Below are 16,311 nucleotides of genomic sequence, written 5' to 3'. Positions count from 1 at the left end.
ACATACCCATACACCCTTCACACAGGAAATATCTCAGGTTCACTATTCAGGGGCATCACTACCAGTTCAAAGTTCTCCCCTTCGGAGTAACAACAGCACCCAGGGTCTTTACCAAGTGCCTAGCAACAGTGGCGGCACATCTACGAAGACAACACATTCACGTCTTCTCTTACCTGGACGACTGGCTTGTTCAGGCAAAGTCAGCCCAGCAATGTGCCAGCCACATGTCCATCACCATTCACCTTCTTCACAGTCTGGGATTCTCACTAAATTACCCAAAATCACATCTCCAACCCGCACACGTACAACAGTACCTGGGCGCGACCATAAACACTCTGGCAGCCACAGCTCAGCCAAATTTAGCGAGGATCAACAGCATGCAACTGCTGATCTCAAAGTTCAAACCTCAACACTCCCTTCCTGCGCGAGTGTTCATGCAGTTGATAGGCATGATGGCCTCCTGCATTTTCATAGTCCCGCACGCGAGACTACATATGCGCCCGCATCAGGAGTGCTTAGCACGTCAATGGAATCAGGCTCACGGGCAACTAAAAGACGTAGTGTTGGTGAGCGGTCGGGCATACAACTCTCTGCATTGGTGGAATCCACAAAACCTTTGCAAGGGCCGACCGTTCCAAGAGCCTGTTCCACAAATAATACTGACAGCAGACGCCTCTCTCCAAGGTTGGGGAGCTCATGTACTCACTTACACAGTGCAGGGACTATGGACAACACAACAAAAGAAGATGCACATCAACATTCTGGAACTGATGGCAATCTTCCTAGCCATGAAGGCATTCAAAGTACACTTGTGCAACAAAGTCGTGTTGATCCGGACAGACAACATGACTGCCATGTACTACATACAGATGCAGGGAGGAACACACTCCACAGTTGTCTCATCTGGCTCAGAGCATGTGGAAGTGGGCCATTCAGAGGAACATATTCCTCATGGCGGAACACCTCCCCGGCAAGGACAACCAGATGGCGGATCTGCTCAGCAGACACAGCCACCAGATGCACGAGTGGGAGCTACATCCGTCAGTACTCCAACCGTACTTCCAACAGTGGGGTCATCCAGAGATAGACCTATTTGCCACAAACGAAAACGCAAAATGCCAAAGTTTTGCCGCCAGGTTCCCACATCCACAGTCACAGGGCAATGCGATATGGATGAACTGGTCCGGCAGATTTGCGTACGCTTTTCCCCCAGCGCCATTAATACCTCTAGTGGCACGCAAACTGCGACAACACTCACTGACACTCATTCTAGTTGCTCCCACATGGGCGCGCCAACCATGGTACACCACCTTTCTAGAACTTTCCGTGGTGCCGCATCAAAGGCTGCGGATCAAACCCGCACTTTTGACGCAGAACCATGGCGAGATTCAGCACCCAGATCCGCAACAGCTGAACCTGGCAATCTGGCTCCTGAAGTCTTAGAGTTTGGCTACCTAAACCTGCCACCTGACTGTATGGATATCATCAAGGAGGCCAGAAGACCCACTACCAGAGCTTGCTATGCGGCTAAATGGAAGAGGTTTGTCATTTATTGTAACAACAATGACATTAACCCGCTGGACGCATCCATTCAAAACATCATCTGTTACCTCTTACACCTATACCGATGCAATCTGGCATACACCTCAATACGTATCCATTTAACCGCAATAGCAGCCTATCTCCAAAACAGGCAGCACCTCTCTTTATTCAGAGTGCCTGCCATCAAAGCCTTCTTGGAGGGACTCAAACGAGTAATTCCCCCCAAGACACCCACCAGCACCGGTGTGGAACCTCAATTTGGTCCTCACCAGACTGATGGGTCCACCCTTCGAACCTCTCCATTCATGTGAGATTCAATTCCTCACCTGGAAAGTAGCTTTCCTAGTGGCAATCACTTCGTTAAGAAGAGTTAGTGAACTCCAGGCACTAACCATTCAAGAGCCATTCATACAGGTTGACACAAACAGGGTTGTACTACGTACCAATCCCAAATTCATGCCCAAGGTGATATCGCAGTTCCACATGAATCAAACTATTGAACTGCCTGTTTTCTTTCAAAATCCACAAAACGTCGCAGAGAGAATGCTCCATACACTAGATGTAAAGAGAGCCCTCATGTACTATATAGACAGAACTAAGGTCTTTAGGAAGACAAAACAACTTTTCGTTGCCTTTTCTCCACAACACAAGGGCAACGCCATTTCCAAAGCAGGTATAGCCAGATGGATCGTTAAATGTATTCAAATTTGCTATCAAAAAGCTAAACGCACATTAACGATTCCCCCACGAGCCCACTCAACACGAAAGTTTGGGGCGTCCATGGCTTTCCTGGGAAACATTCCTTTACAGGAAATATGTAGAGCAGCCACATGGTCCACTGTAAATACATTTACCAAACACTACTGCGTAGATGTACACTCAAAACAGCAGGCAGCTGTAGGACAGGCTGTTCTCAAAACTCTTTTTCAGACTGCTGCAGCTGGCACGGGTAGCCGCCGCTAATAGGAGGTACTGCTATGTATTCTATGCACAGATATGAATTCAGCAGCCCACATGCCTCGAACTGAATATGCTACTTACCAGTATGCATCTGTTCTTGGCATGTAGGGCTGCTGACATTCATATCGCCCACCCTCCTCCCCGGCGCCTGTAGCAGCTGCAGCTCTCAGAATTACTGTATAGCATGGTCATCACTTACTGTATCTACTCCATCACTGCCACAATGGCGAAAAACAATCTAAGGATGGAGAGGATGCCCATGCGCACTGTGGTCCAGGGGAGGAGTCACCTATCTCGTGATACTTTGAAGACTCTTCCAGGACAACAACGTGCAAACATCCGGACCCAACACTAGGCGGCGATCTATGCACAGATATGAATGTCAGCAGCCCTACATGCCAAGAACAGATGCATACTGGTAAGTAGCATATTCATTATTATCACCGTCTCTGTAACTTTGTTGGTAAGGTTACTTTCTCCTCTTTCCGATATGTAACTTAAAAATATAAAGGTAAATCAGCATTTTACCTTCTATATGTTCAGTTACCTCTTTGAGAACTATGTTAACAGATATGGATATTTTGATAACTAGGTATTTAATGTTTTTACTAGTCAATTTGAATGGGGCAAAGCCTTGCAGTGTTGCAGTTTCCTTGCTTGTGATAATGAACTCAGAATTCCAGTTGATTTTAAAAACGTACAACTTGTCTATTATCAGTGTGTTCTTTACCTTACTTTGGACAGACTGAGAATCCGCCTGTAGAGGGTAGTGCACATGATGGCTGCCTGTGTGCTACGCGAAGGGGTTGGAGTGGGTAAGGGCCTGGGAGATGATAGTACAAGCTCTGCAAGACCACCGGCTGGAGCGTACGGAGCACGTTCCTTGAGGCTGGGGAGACTACATGCCAACCCCGATGACTGGCACGCTTTAGTGTTAGGGACCACTGGTAGGGCCCACATCAGCAGCAGTTGGGGGGTGGGGTGGAGTTACTGGGGTATTGTTGTAGTGTTAAGACGAGTGCCGGCAGGAAGGATCCCTGATTGCTGACCGCCGGGGAACGGGGCGCATGGGCAGCTCTCCTTGGGCACCTAGAAGGTGATGAGTGATAGGCCTTAGGCACTGCTAACAGGGGTGGGTGCCAATGGGGACGGAGGCTGTGGACACGGACAATACTAGTGTCAACCACTTCGAGGGGTTGCTTCTGGCTGGCGGTATTTGGTTTTGGGGAGAGAGTCTGATGGGAATAAATGCAGAGACTATAATAGGACATGGACCGGGCTTCTCTATGAGGAGATCGTCATGATAATATGAATCACTGTCTTAACACGCCGCCCGGCCCCCAGGATGTGGGCTGAATGGCTGTGTGCATTGCTATAACGATGGGTGTGATTTGAGATTATAAGCGGGTACCGGTTGCCCTAATGGATGTTTTGTTTATAATGCTGCAATAAAAACATGTTTTAAAAAAAAAAAAAATGGCTTCCTGTGTGCTTTCCCTGCCCACACGAAAAACCACAGATATCGGCCCTAGCGAGCCCACTGAAGCCACCAACAGTGGAGGTTGTTGTGTCGTGGGCACTAGGCCCACACGTTGCTGAAATCACGACACAGAGACCAGGTATGCGGTTAGTTAACTGGCCACGAGCACGTGCACCTGGGCCCTTTTATTAACAGGCTCACGTCACTCGAGATGCCTGTGAAGGATGGGTGTGGGGTGCATTTGTGCTCACTGCCCCAAGGGAGTGGGTACCAAACTCTGTGTCTGCTGAGACACTAGAACATGTCCAGCAGGACACAACATTCATCCCAAATTTTAATGAAAACAAAATAATCACTAGTCCAACCTGTGGGGGTAAATAACAATTAACTATACACCACAGGGTCCATCAACTTCTCGTGTCAGGCAGCAGCAAGACAGAAGACAGGGGCTGGTGACTCTGACTGCAGCAGGACGATCTCAGCGGGCACTCATAATTTAACCGAGGTGGTTCAGGACAGGAACCCTGGCTTGGAGATGTCAGCCGTACCATGCCGGTGAACACATGTTTTTTGGTCTGAGGTGGTTCCCCTTCGCTGACGTTGAGGATGGTCTGTGGTGGGGGTCTAATAGTTCATTAAACAGGGTGCGTCAAGAACATGGTTGGAGTCCATGTGAAAGTTCACAAACTTGTTGCTGGATTGACTGAAATCTCTGTGAGACTATTTTGCTGTATCCGGTAACCTGTCAGTGGGGCAATGTCTCTTCCAACTCTCCCGCCTGGGGAGGCCCTTTGTCGGGTTTGCCATGGGACTGCTCGTGGACTGTGCTGGGCCTGCGTGTGTGCCGACAGGGGGCAGCTGCAAGACCACCGAGGAGCCAGCACCTAGTCGCTCGCACAAACCTTAGGGATGGATGAGTCTTGGGCAAGACATGCTCTCACTGCCACAGTTCAGGTGTAAACCAGGTTAGCAGGTAGCCTCTGGGTCTTCTTGTCGGCTGGTTTAACAACGGTGTAGGACTCCAGTCCATTGGTACTCTTAAGACTATATCATTTGACGCACTTGACGAGGACTGGCGTGATAGCATTGCCAGCCTTGTGGTGAATCTGGACAACAATTGGTGATGACTTGCCATGATGGATGCGGGCCTTCGTTCTAGAGTCGATCACCGAGAGTGGAGGTGGCCAGGTGCTTCCATTTCCTTTGGGGAGACAGTTACATCCATGCATTTGGACTTCTTTGGCTACTGGGACGTTGGTGACAGTAGCGTGATGGACACGTGAAGAAACGTGAGGCATGGGACTCTGTTCGCGCAGGCTTGCGACTTACCCTCGGTTTCCCGCTGGGCGGTCGCCAGTTCCTTCTCTGGTTATCACCCCCTTCACTTGCTGTTGGTGAGTCGCGATGTGCTCCTTTAGCAGCTCGGGTTCTCTTCAGCGTCCAGCCCGGCCACTCCCGACTTCCCTTCCTGTATTTAAAATGTTATATTGTTAATTGTAGTAATTAATTTATTACTAATTAGTTATTAATTGGTTGTTAATTATTAATAATTGGTAAATATGTTAATTGTGTAAAATTTTTAGGAGCGGGTTGTGTGTTTATAGGGGAGTAGGGTGGGTAGTAGTTTAATAATTTGTTAATTTATATTTTGCATTATTTAATACTTATGGATTTAATATTTTATATTGTTAATTGTGGGAAATCATTTATTATTAATTATGTATTAATTAGTTATTAATAATGAATGATTAATTATTAATTACTTATTAATTATTAGTTGTGTTATATGTGTCATTTTTTAATGAGTGGGTTGTGGGTTGATAGGGGAGTAGACTGGGAAGTAATTTAATTGTAATATATAGTTTTTATTTTTTTATATAAAATGTATTTTAAGTTGTTTTATAGTGTTAATTTTGTGAATTAATTTATCACTTATTCTTTTTAAATTGCTTGTTAATTGTTTTTAATTAATTAATTGTTAATTAATTATGTTAATTGTGTTATGTTTTACATTGGAGGTTTCATTTATAGGGGAATATGGTGGGAGGTAAATTATGTTTATTTAATTATTTGTTAATTAATGTTAAATATTTTGCTGGAGTGGGAAAAGTAATTATTCCCCTCCGCTATCCAACACTTTCCGTACTGTTGAACTCGCTGGAGTGGGAATAGTAATTTTATCCCCTCCGCTATTCAACAATTTCGCTACTGTTTCATTCCCTGGAGTGGGAAAAGTAATTTTTACCCCTACGCTATCCAACACTTTCCCTACTGTTGCACTCCCTGGAGTGGAAATAGTAAATTATTCCCCTCCGCTATCCAAAACTTTCCCTACTGTTGCTATCCCTGAAGTGGGAATAGTAATTTTTACCCCTACGCTATCCAACACTTTCCCTACTGTTGCACTCCCTGGAGTGGGAATAGTATATTATTCCCCTCCGCTATCCAACACTTTCCCTACTGTTGCACTTGCTGGAGTGGGAATAGTAAATTATTCCCCTCCGCTGTCCAACACTTTCACTACTGTTGTACTTCCTGGAGTGGAAATGGTAAATATTTCCCTCCGCTATCCAACACTTTCCCTACTGTTGCACTTGTTGGAGTGGGAATAATAAATTATTTCCCTCCGCTATCCAACACTTTCCCTACTGTTGCACTCCCTGGAGTGGGAATAGTAATTTCATCCCCTCCGCTATCAGACGTTTTCTCTACTGTTGCAGTTAATGTAGTGTAAAATGCAGTTAAAAAAATATATATATATTTTAATTTATTATATATATCTATATTTTTTAAGATGTATATACATATATATGTATTTATAATTTTCGATATGTTTCTAACATTCCATAATTTATGAAACTAATTATTTATTAATAAGTAAATATAATATATATTTTATATATATGTATTTATAAATTATTTTGACATTATATTAATTTTAAACATTTTTTAATATTTTCAACAGTTTTCTTTTTACAATTATATGTATTATTTAATTTATTTTACATTTTGTTTTAAACATTAAAAAAACGAAATTTTTAACAATGATATTTTTAACAATATTTTTTTTCTGATAGTTTTGTACTTACCATTCTGAAGATAGGTCGATATTTTTTACAACAATATTTTTGTCATGATATTTTTGTAGGTAGACATTTCTGTTGTCGATATTCTGTCAGTGATCCATGTGAATGAACCACGTTAAGGTCCACTTCAATAAGCTAGACACTAGATTAACAGAGATTCAAACTAGAATATTGGAAGTGAAGGACACCACATGAGAACACACTTGCAAGCTGGCAACGATATCCAAAGACCTTTCCACGATTGAGCTTAAAAACTAAGACCTCGAAGGCTGCTCACAGAGGAATAATGTGTGGATTATGGGAGTGACAGAAGCAGAATAGGCACCAAACATGGTAACCTTTGTGGAGCAAATATTATATCTTTCTTTGGCAGGGAGGCCTTTTCCCCAGTTTTCATTGTAGAGCGCGCCCACAGGTCACTAGCACCCAAACCGGGACATCCTCCAAGACCTAGTACTGCATGTGACAGAGATGCAATAATATGACTTAATAGTTCCCAACCAAATTTACAGCACAATAACTCTCAGGTGGCTTTCTACCCGGATTTCACACCTCCAGTCCAAGAGGCACAATGACCATTCCTCAAAGACAAGAAGCAGCTACGTAAGCACTCGATCAAATACCCAATTTTATACCCAGCTAAATTGAGAGTAGAACTAGCTGGCAAGGTGCACTTCTTCACACAACCAGAAGAGGCACTGGACTTCCTAGAGCATAGCTGACCGTCCAATGCATACATATCGATGACCACTCAGAGAGGTTGGAGACAAACCTCCCTCTGCAATGATGAGGATTGACTGTGGAAAGAGCATACAACGTTCTGCTTTATGGACTTCCTGTCAAGTACTGATTATTATGTTCCCTTATTAGTGGGTTTTCAACCCAATGGCAACCAAAGATTTACAATGGCCCATGGTTGGCTTGTGTCCAGCCTCTCCCATTATTTCTCACTTTCTCAGTGAGCATAATCCTTGCTAAGGTGTGAGCAACATAGGTATGTGAGTTGGAGTGGGAAAGCATTTGACCCTTACACTCTTCCACACCCTAAATGTGGGAATAAGTAAGGGCTTATGAAACATCTGTTTACACAGTTATGGACACTTACACAGTGACTGGGCTGGCTGCATGATCTCCCCAAGCATTTCGCATTTAACTGCACAGCTGCAGTTATGAAGACTGTTGCACGGTATTTCTATCTTTTTGGTCTGCGAGGGTTCTTCCGCGACAGTTCAAGTTGGTGTGGAAAGGAAGAGGGCAGAGAAGTTATATTTATTGTTCACCATCTGATGTATTTGGGAGGGATACACCGCTGGGACATCGAGCTCTATATGACACGTCACAGACATCTTACACTGACTAGAAAAAGATAGTACACAACCATGAACTATGATAATTAGATGCATTAACTGGAATGTGCACAGGCTGAACAACCCCCGAAAATGCTGGCAGGTACGAGAATATCTTGCAAGACACAGGTGCACAAAACGCATATTTCATCAGGAACACACCCGACGTTTGCTCCCCCTTGGGGACTGCGTAGGTTTTTCGCTACTTACTCCTTCTATTCCCAGGTATTGGGGATCCTTATCTGCACTACAGTATCCTTTACTATCCAGGAATGGCATGTAGACACTCAGATCCTCCTCAACATATACAGTCCGAACATGGATAGTCCAAACTTTTTTGGTGAGCTGATGACCAATGCCATAAATTAGCTCACCTACCTATGACCTGGTTGGTACTTTAATGTGGCAGTATCTAGACAACAGGATCGTTCTACACCGACACACATCTCTAATCCGCAAGTAGCAGCAGCTCTTGGCAAAATTATGGAGCTCTATGAAATGAAAGACGCATGGAGAACACTACATCAACAACGGACAGACTTCACATTCTACTCCACAGTGTATGACACTAGCTCTCATAGCAATATCTGGCTGATGACACCTCCAGTTATGGGACTGGTGCAAGATTCCAACATCCTACCGAGAATTTTATTGGACCATTCCCCAGTTTAATTGACACTCGAGGCCCTTGCACTCTACTTCTAAACAGGCAATGGCAATTGAAGGGCAGTGAACTGAGCGACTCCGTCTTGAAATCGGAAGTCACGGAAAGTATCCTAGGTTACTTTAAACACGGTGAAGGCTCTATGTCCAAAGTGGTCATGGTAAGGGATGGCTTCAAGGCATACATATGGGGAGTTTGTATTTCTAAAAGCTCTGGACACACTTGATGGCCAAATCAAGAGATTGCAAACTGACTATGACAAGAATTATGACCCCTACCTGCTGGCCTCCATAAAAGAGTCCCTGGGAAAGTTTTGCAAAGCTGTGAACCACGACATTCTGTACCTAGGGAAGCAGACCCTTTGGAGAGGTGGGCCGACCAGACACTATCATGGGTGTTAAATGTACACAGGACATGCACACACAGATAGGCAGTATACAGGGACATGACGGAGTCATGAAAACGTCCACCAAATATGTCTCACCATTAGTGAATATTACTAAGTCTTGTATTTCTCTAGAGCACGATATACACAACAGTACCTCGACAATGTGGCACTGGCATGGGTGGATGGGGACATTGAGAACTGCTAAATTCCCCATAACACAAGAGGATGTAAAACTGGCCTCAGCAGCTTTAGCCAATGGTAAGACACTAGAATGTAACGACATCCCTAAGGAATTTTATAAAGAGTATGTGGGCCTACTCGCACTAGAAATTTGGGGGTATACAATGGGGCACAAGAGATATGCGAGAACTACAGAGGCAAAATTTCGGGATGGCACTCAATTTGCAAGTGAACAGATTGAATGACTTACCTATATCGATTCTTATATCTATTTGTCAACGTTCCAATAGATTTGCCTGTTTTTTTTCCCATCATCTACAGCAGTTACTCACCAGATTAGTTTGAGGGGAGGGACGCAACCACAAATCCACTGGTCGCTGCTGACACATCCACTATACGGGGGTGGACTGGCAGTTCCTGATCTATATCATTACTAGCTAATAGCGCGGGCCCACCGTGCACAACATTGGTATCACAGGAGTGCCAAACTCACGCACATTAAAGAGGAGAGAACCTTGGTCAGACCAGACTCATTAACCAATAGCCCGTAAACCCCACCACACTCGGGAGGACGGACATTTAATAGCCACCATCACTGTGGGTGGTGGAACATCGCGAAATATCTGGGAATAGACATGCTAAACTCCCCAATGCTGTCAATTGATAATAACCCCTTCCTCCCGCCGTTATGGGAGTAATCTGTAAATACGTTATTAGAACAATTAGGGGTGGAGGTACTGGGAGATTTGTTCTCCGGTGGACAGTTTATTACATCACCGGCATTTCAGGAACGAGATAGAAATAATGCCCTGGTTGTGCTATTGTACCACAGGCTGCGACATACAGCGAGATCTACACTTACTGACTTTCCGAAGGCCCCAATAGAATTGACAGTGCTCTTTAAACTGATCAGAGGGCAGACATAGGTAAGACAGGTTCCTTTTTACACCGAGTGAGCGTAAACGCTGCAGTACCACAGACATACACCAATCAAGAGGGAACGGGAATCCGATTTGAGGAGAGTGATCTCAGACAAGGCTTGGAAGTCTTGCTGCGCCCAGGGAAAGGTTATTCCCTTCACGTACCAGTACAATTCAATCCATTTTAAATTCTTACACAGTCTATAGTACAAACACGATCGTATTGCCCGTTTACCACAGGGGGGTGTTATACGATGTAAGAAATGTAAAGCAATCAATGCAGCCTTCTTGCACATAGCCTGGGACTTTTGGGGGAAAGGTGTTCTGTACCTTAACAGATGCTAGAACTCCCTCTGGATCCTACACCAGAACTAGCCCCCCTATGACTAAATATGAACTTACCCCAGTCACTACGTCCGGTCACATCAATGGTGATGCTACTGGCCAAGTGATAGCGATTGTTGTCACCCGTGGTCCCCACAGGAACAGCATGGTTAAACATGCAATGCAATAGGTCTCGCAATTGCGAGAGTTTAAGCTCTTGGCTATATAAATGACAATACCTTTTATGTATCGGTTTTGATAGTTAACACATAAATAAAAGGCATTGTCATTTACAATGCCAATAACTCAAACTCTTGTAAATGCTAGACCTATTTCATTTCGAAGAAGCGGCCGCCATTGTCCCGGGCTGCTTGGAAAGTGAAAGAAATCATGGCGCACTGAATGTTGCAGAAAAGCATGTCGTGCCTGCAGTTGGAGAAACTCGTTAAAGAAAATAGTGATTACAGACTAAATAAGACATACCGTGTAACAGCAGAAGTAAAAGGACCAGTCCTCATGGGGGGTTACAAATGAAGACAAAGCGGTTCAAAGGAGGGACTAACAAGCCTACTAACGAATCAGAAGCCAGCATTTACAAAGGAAAATGACACAAGCCAAGGACAAATATGGACGGCTTCAAGTCGATACTCGAATACAGCATGCCTCGAAGAGCAGCGCATGTGCTGCCCATGCTCGACCTAAAAATATGACCTATTGCCACACGGCTATTGAGAAATACAGTGACCTCAAGCATCCCAACTCGCAGCACAGAGATTTCTTAGAACCCTACAGGGATATTTACAATCAAAAGAATCTAACACACCAGCAGAGGCTCAGAATCTGAGGAAGAAATGTGATTCAAAACGAATATATCGCCCGGAAAATACACTCTGGACTAAAAGTAGATATGTATATTGCTATTGAGTCAAAGAAATCTAATGTGCCTGAAGATGGTGTTGTGCAGATGTAACTCTGATATAACACTACATATTCGCTATGACTATGTCAAATGTTAGTGAGAATAATACCTGTTTTCTGTTATTTGCAAAAAATATAAACTTTTAAAAAAGACCACTAAAACAACATCGCTAATCACTGTTCATTCTTCTAAAGTTAATTCTCATATTTTTGTGTGTTAGTATTTCAGTTGTTAATGTAATGAAGTGTGCAGATAAGGGACACCCCTTTCTGGTGTCTGCTATAAAATGACCTTAACTGAAGTATTCCACTCTGAATGACTCCTTGTTGTATGTATATGCTAATGCCAATATACAACAGTTTTCCCAAACCAATTCTTCCCATCACTTTGTTCATAAATGAACAGTTCATCTTAGCCTTCTCTGCAGCTAGGAAGGTCAGCACTGCAACTTCTGTTATTTCCATTCTTTTGCCAAGGCGATCCATCTTTGGAACAGTATCAAAAGTATCCCAGTTTTGAATGAATCAATATTGATGAGGATTGATTATCTGATGAAGTATGTTCTCTATTGTTTTGCCAATGATTTCTTAGTGCATTAGACGAGTACGATATTCACTGTTTGCTGTAATTTCCAAGCCTGGGAAATACCCCAATGTCTGCTTTGACCTTAAATATGTGACTTGTACTGTTTGGTTAAATGACCTGGATACATTCAAGAAAGATTTTTTTTTGTACACACTTTCATTACTTGCACTACTTTTTTAGGAATGGGCTCTTTAATTTGCAGCATTTCTTGAGCACTTTCACCAAAGCATTGTTTGTTATTACTACAATACAGGTCATACATGTGCCTGTCTCTTTTTCATACCAACCTCTTTGCATTGCTATCCTAGGAAGCGGAAGCGTGACGTGCTGTATGCCCCAGCTTCCATGGACATAAAATCGACAGGGTTGGAGCCCAAGCAGGCCACAGTCTTGCTAACAGAGGATGACAGCGCTTTGAGACAAGACCTGGGATTGGATAAAAGCCGCGAAGCCGGAGATATTGTAGTCGAATGGAAAGATGGGAATGTCACATCCTTGTATAGAGAAGTGGCGACGTCTGAAGTAAACAGATGGGAACAACGCATAGTTGTTCAGAAAAGTGGTGACGTCTGAAGTTGAATCCTGTAAACCCACACCCAAAGAGCTGCCAGATCTGACCAAAATCTTTGCATTAGAAGACCCCCTAGGAGAGGATGAACAGAGACCAGTGGAGCTTTTAGAATAAATGGACTACTGTATACCTGTGCATGTCATGGGACACTACAGATGGGTACATTCAGGCCATAAGATGGCCTGTCGGCTAGCCATGGAATGGGGATTCCACTTTAATATTTCAGCAGCCAGTATTCCAGTGCATATCTACTCAACTTACAGTTGTCTGCTTTGCAACTCTGTGTTTATCAAACTGCCTCATGTATGCCAAATAAGACTGTTCAGTGTGTATCTAAAAGAGTACCCCATGTGTATTTACCAATTCATCTGTTGCTTGCTTGCCAGCATTCCCTCTGCATCTATTGGTTTCTTCCATGCATACGTATTAACATCTACGTACCTAGCACTACCCTCAACCAGCATCAAAAATGTATGTCTACCAACACTTCCACTGCCATCTCTATTAGCATCACCATTGCTTCTCTACCACCATCAACACTGGGTAACTACCAGCCGTGCCAGTGCACAACATTACTTACTGCATTTCTACTAGCCCTCTATTGCACATCTAACATCATCCCCACTGGATGGCTTCCAACATTAACACTGCATGCCAACCAGCATCCAAACCGCTATCTACCAGCAGCCAAGCGACTTAAACAGCCTAGTCACTACCTATACCAGAATCCACGCTGCTATATATTCACGAGCATCTGCCTTGCATGTTAAGCAGCGTTGACGTTGCATCTACCAATCTCTTCCACATTCTTCACTGAGTTTGTACCTGCATGTGACCTCCCAGAATGGTTGCAGTGGTTAGGACGGTTATAGTCCTATCACCGTAGGACAGTTTTATAGCCAAATGTTTTCTCCAAGTGGGTGGACATTATTTCAAAGGAGCCAAAGGAATTAATGTCACTGTGTAGCAAAGTATGTTTTGCAACAAAATGGCTCATCTACTTAAAAGCCAAAATCTCAAATAATGTCTTGATACTATGGAGGGGTTCGATATCCCAGTGCGTCAGTTTCTGTAATACAAGTAATTAGCAGACGTGGTTCACGGTAGCTGAGGCATGATTCCAAATTAACCTAGAGAAACAGGAGTGCTGCACACCATCAGAGAATTGGGGGTAAAGGGATCAAACAATGTCTGTGTCATATATTGAGCAATGACTGATACCAAGACTTAGGACTTGTCCAGATTCAGATCAATTTGGGAGCTGGATGAAGAAGTCACAAAGGAAACACAGGGTAGAGCCTCTAGCTCCATCAAATGTGTCCACAACAGTAGCCTAAAATTGATACAATTCAGCTGGACTTTTTTTTAACTTCAAATGTCCTTGATAACATGAAATGTCATTCCCTGTTTGCACTAGATTTACCCATGAGGTGACTGATTTCTTTCAGTTGCTGTGGGACTGCACAATGGCAACACATTCCACTCATGGGACACTGGCAGGATCAATGGTTACCTCGAAAGATAATTCTCAGGACAACACAAACAGGAGTACTACCTGAGGATAAAGGGGAAACACGTATGGACAAAAACTATCTGGGTTTTGAACTGACAAAAAGGATTGCAATGTTGTGAATGTCCCAGAATGGTCTAGAATTGCCCAGCTTGATTTCTGTCCTCCATCTTTAGAGCTTTAGGTTAAGGCCACATGGAAACAACTTCAAACCCACCAACCACAGCCGATGTCTACCAGGTGAGTGGTTGGTTAGTAATGTGAATTGAATCGACTTGATTAATTCTGTTTGAGTTGGATACACATTGATATCATTCTCCATTGTTTCACCAACTTTGTATTCTGATGCAACTCTTTGAATTGTTTCTTGGGCTCTATGTACATGCTGATATGCCATCTCGGGATTCTCTTAGGGTGCAACACAGGATCATTTATGCTTAGTACCTTACAGTTCTGTTTGTTTGTTTGTATTTTTGTTTAACTCAATAAAAACACTTGCATGCCCATTAAATATCTATCAGCAACCACATTGCATGTGTATGACTAGCCACTTTCTGCAATGCATGTTTTTCAGCATGTTTTTCAGCATCTCTACTGCATATCTATAGATACACACTGTGGATGTACCAGCAACCCCTTGTTGTGTGTACTAGCATTGGCAATCTATGCCTTCAAATTTCCCCATATCATATCTACCACATCCCCGGTGGCACATTTATCAGCCTCACCACTGTGTAGCTATCAGTCTCCACCTTGAGTCTGCCAGCCTCTCCACTGTATATTTACCAGTATTTGCACTGCAAATCTGCCCTCGTCACTCTACATTCACACTACATATCTAACACCACCTAAACTACATGTCAAGTACCATTCACTCAATAACTTCTGGTGTCCCATTCTGTATCCATTATCAGCACCACTAGATGTCTAGGCCAACTGGGCACCTGGTGTCATCCCTAAAGCAGGTTTGCCTGCATTTCCACTTAAAATGTCATATTTTGACCTTGTTTTGGACAGTATTGACGCTGTCCCCCTATATCCACACTGCACAGCATACAGCATATAATACATGTGCTATAGTTACATTAAGTGTTCCATTCGCTTATAAAGCATAAGTATTTGTTCATGTTTATTTTTTTATATAGCTCTTAAACCCAAAAAAGGGCACCAATTATTTTGCAAGTTCAGATATTATCTTTTATTAAAGATGGACCATAACACTTGAAAGTAACATTGAAGAGCTGAGTTTTGCATTGTTTTATGAATCATTTTTGATACTTTCTGTATTTTAAATAAAATGGGGTGTGATTGCACAAGATAGGGTTCTGTCACTCCAAAGCAATGTACCTCTGTGAAAATATGCCTGTATTTAGGAATGCCTGCTGTGTGGCATTATTGACTGAATGCAGGGGGGTGGTGTCTTGGCAACTGAATCATTTAATGACTTTTGTGCTGATCAGTGTATTACTTCCTGCTTTGCCGCCAGGATCTTGGAGTGACCCTTTGCATGAAGGTGAACAATGCATATTTCACAAGGTCTCAATCGTTGATGGTCTTCTTTTTGCATTGGTTTAGTTTTCATGCAGCATGATTCTTTATATTCTGTTGCTGCTCAATGTCCCCTTTTGCTAGGCCAATCAATCCACAATCATGCTAATCTGGTTGTAAGCAAATGCTGTCCCAAACTGCAATGGCTGGATGTTTTGCTCTGAAAATGGTAGAAGTAGCTGCGACCATCTATGTCGTCTAAGCTAGTCATTACTTGACTCTGAGAACTCAATGATCATGACTTCTTTGACTGAAGTCGGATCAAAATTTAGTGTAGACTTTCCTCTT

At 43.3% G+C, this 16,311-nt stretch overlaps 1 protein-coding gene across 2 annotated transcripts in view; it reads left to right on the top strand.

The window, feature by feature from the left end:
• The window catches only part of SLC51B (SLC51 subunit beta), a 64,629-nt gene extending 49,625 nt beyond the window's left edge, over positions 1 to 15,004 (top strand). For both annotated transcript variants that reach the window (XM_085644575.1, XM_085644576.1), the window contains exon 4: positions 12,703 to 15,004. In XM_085644575.1, coding sequence (XP_085500701.1) covers positions 12,703 to 12,967 — 265 coding nt within the window. In that variant the 3' untranslated portion in view covers positions 12,968 to 15,004. The remainder of the gene's footprint in view (positions 1 to 12,702) is intronic.
• Positions 15,005 to 16,311: the final 1,307 nt, after the last annotated feature.

Source organism: Triturus cristatus, chromosome 3_1, assembly GCF_964204655.1.
Source record: "Triturus cristatus chromosome 3_1, aTriCri1.1, whole genome shotgun sequence".
Classification (NCBI taxonomy): Eukaryota; Metazoa; Chordata; class Amphibia; order Caudata; family Salamandridae; genus Triturus; species Triturus cristatus.
Note: the sequence above shows the minus strand (reverse complement) of the source record. Positions and strands in the feature narration are given on the sequence as shown.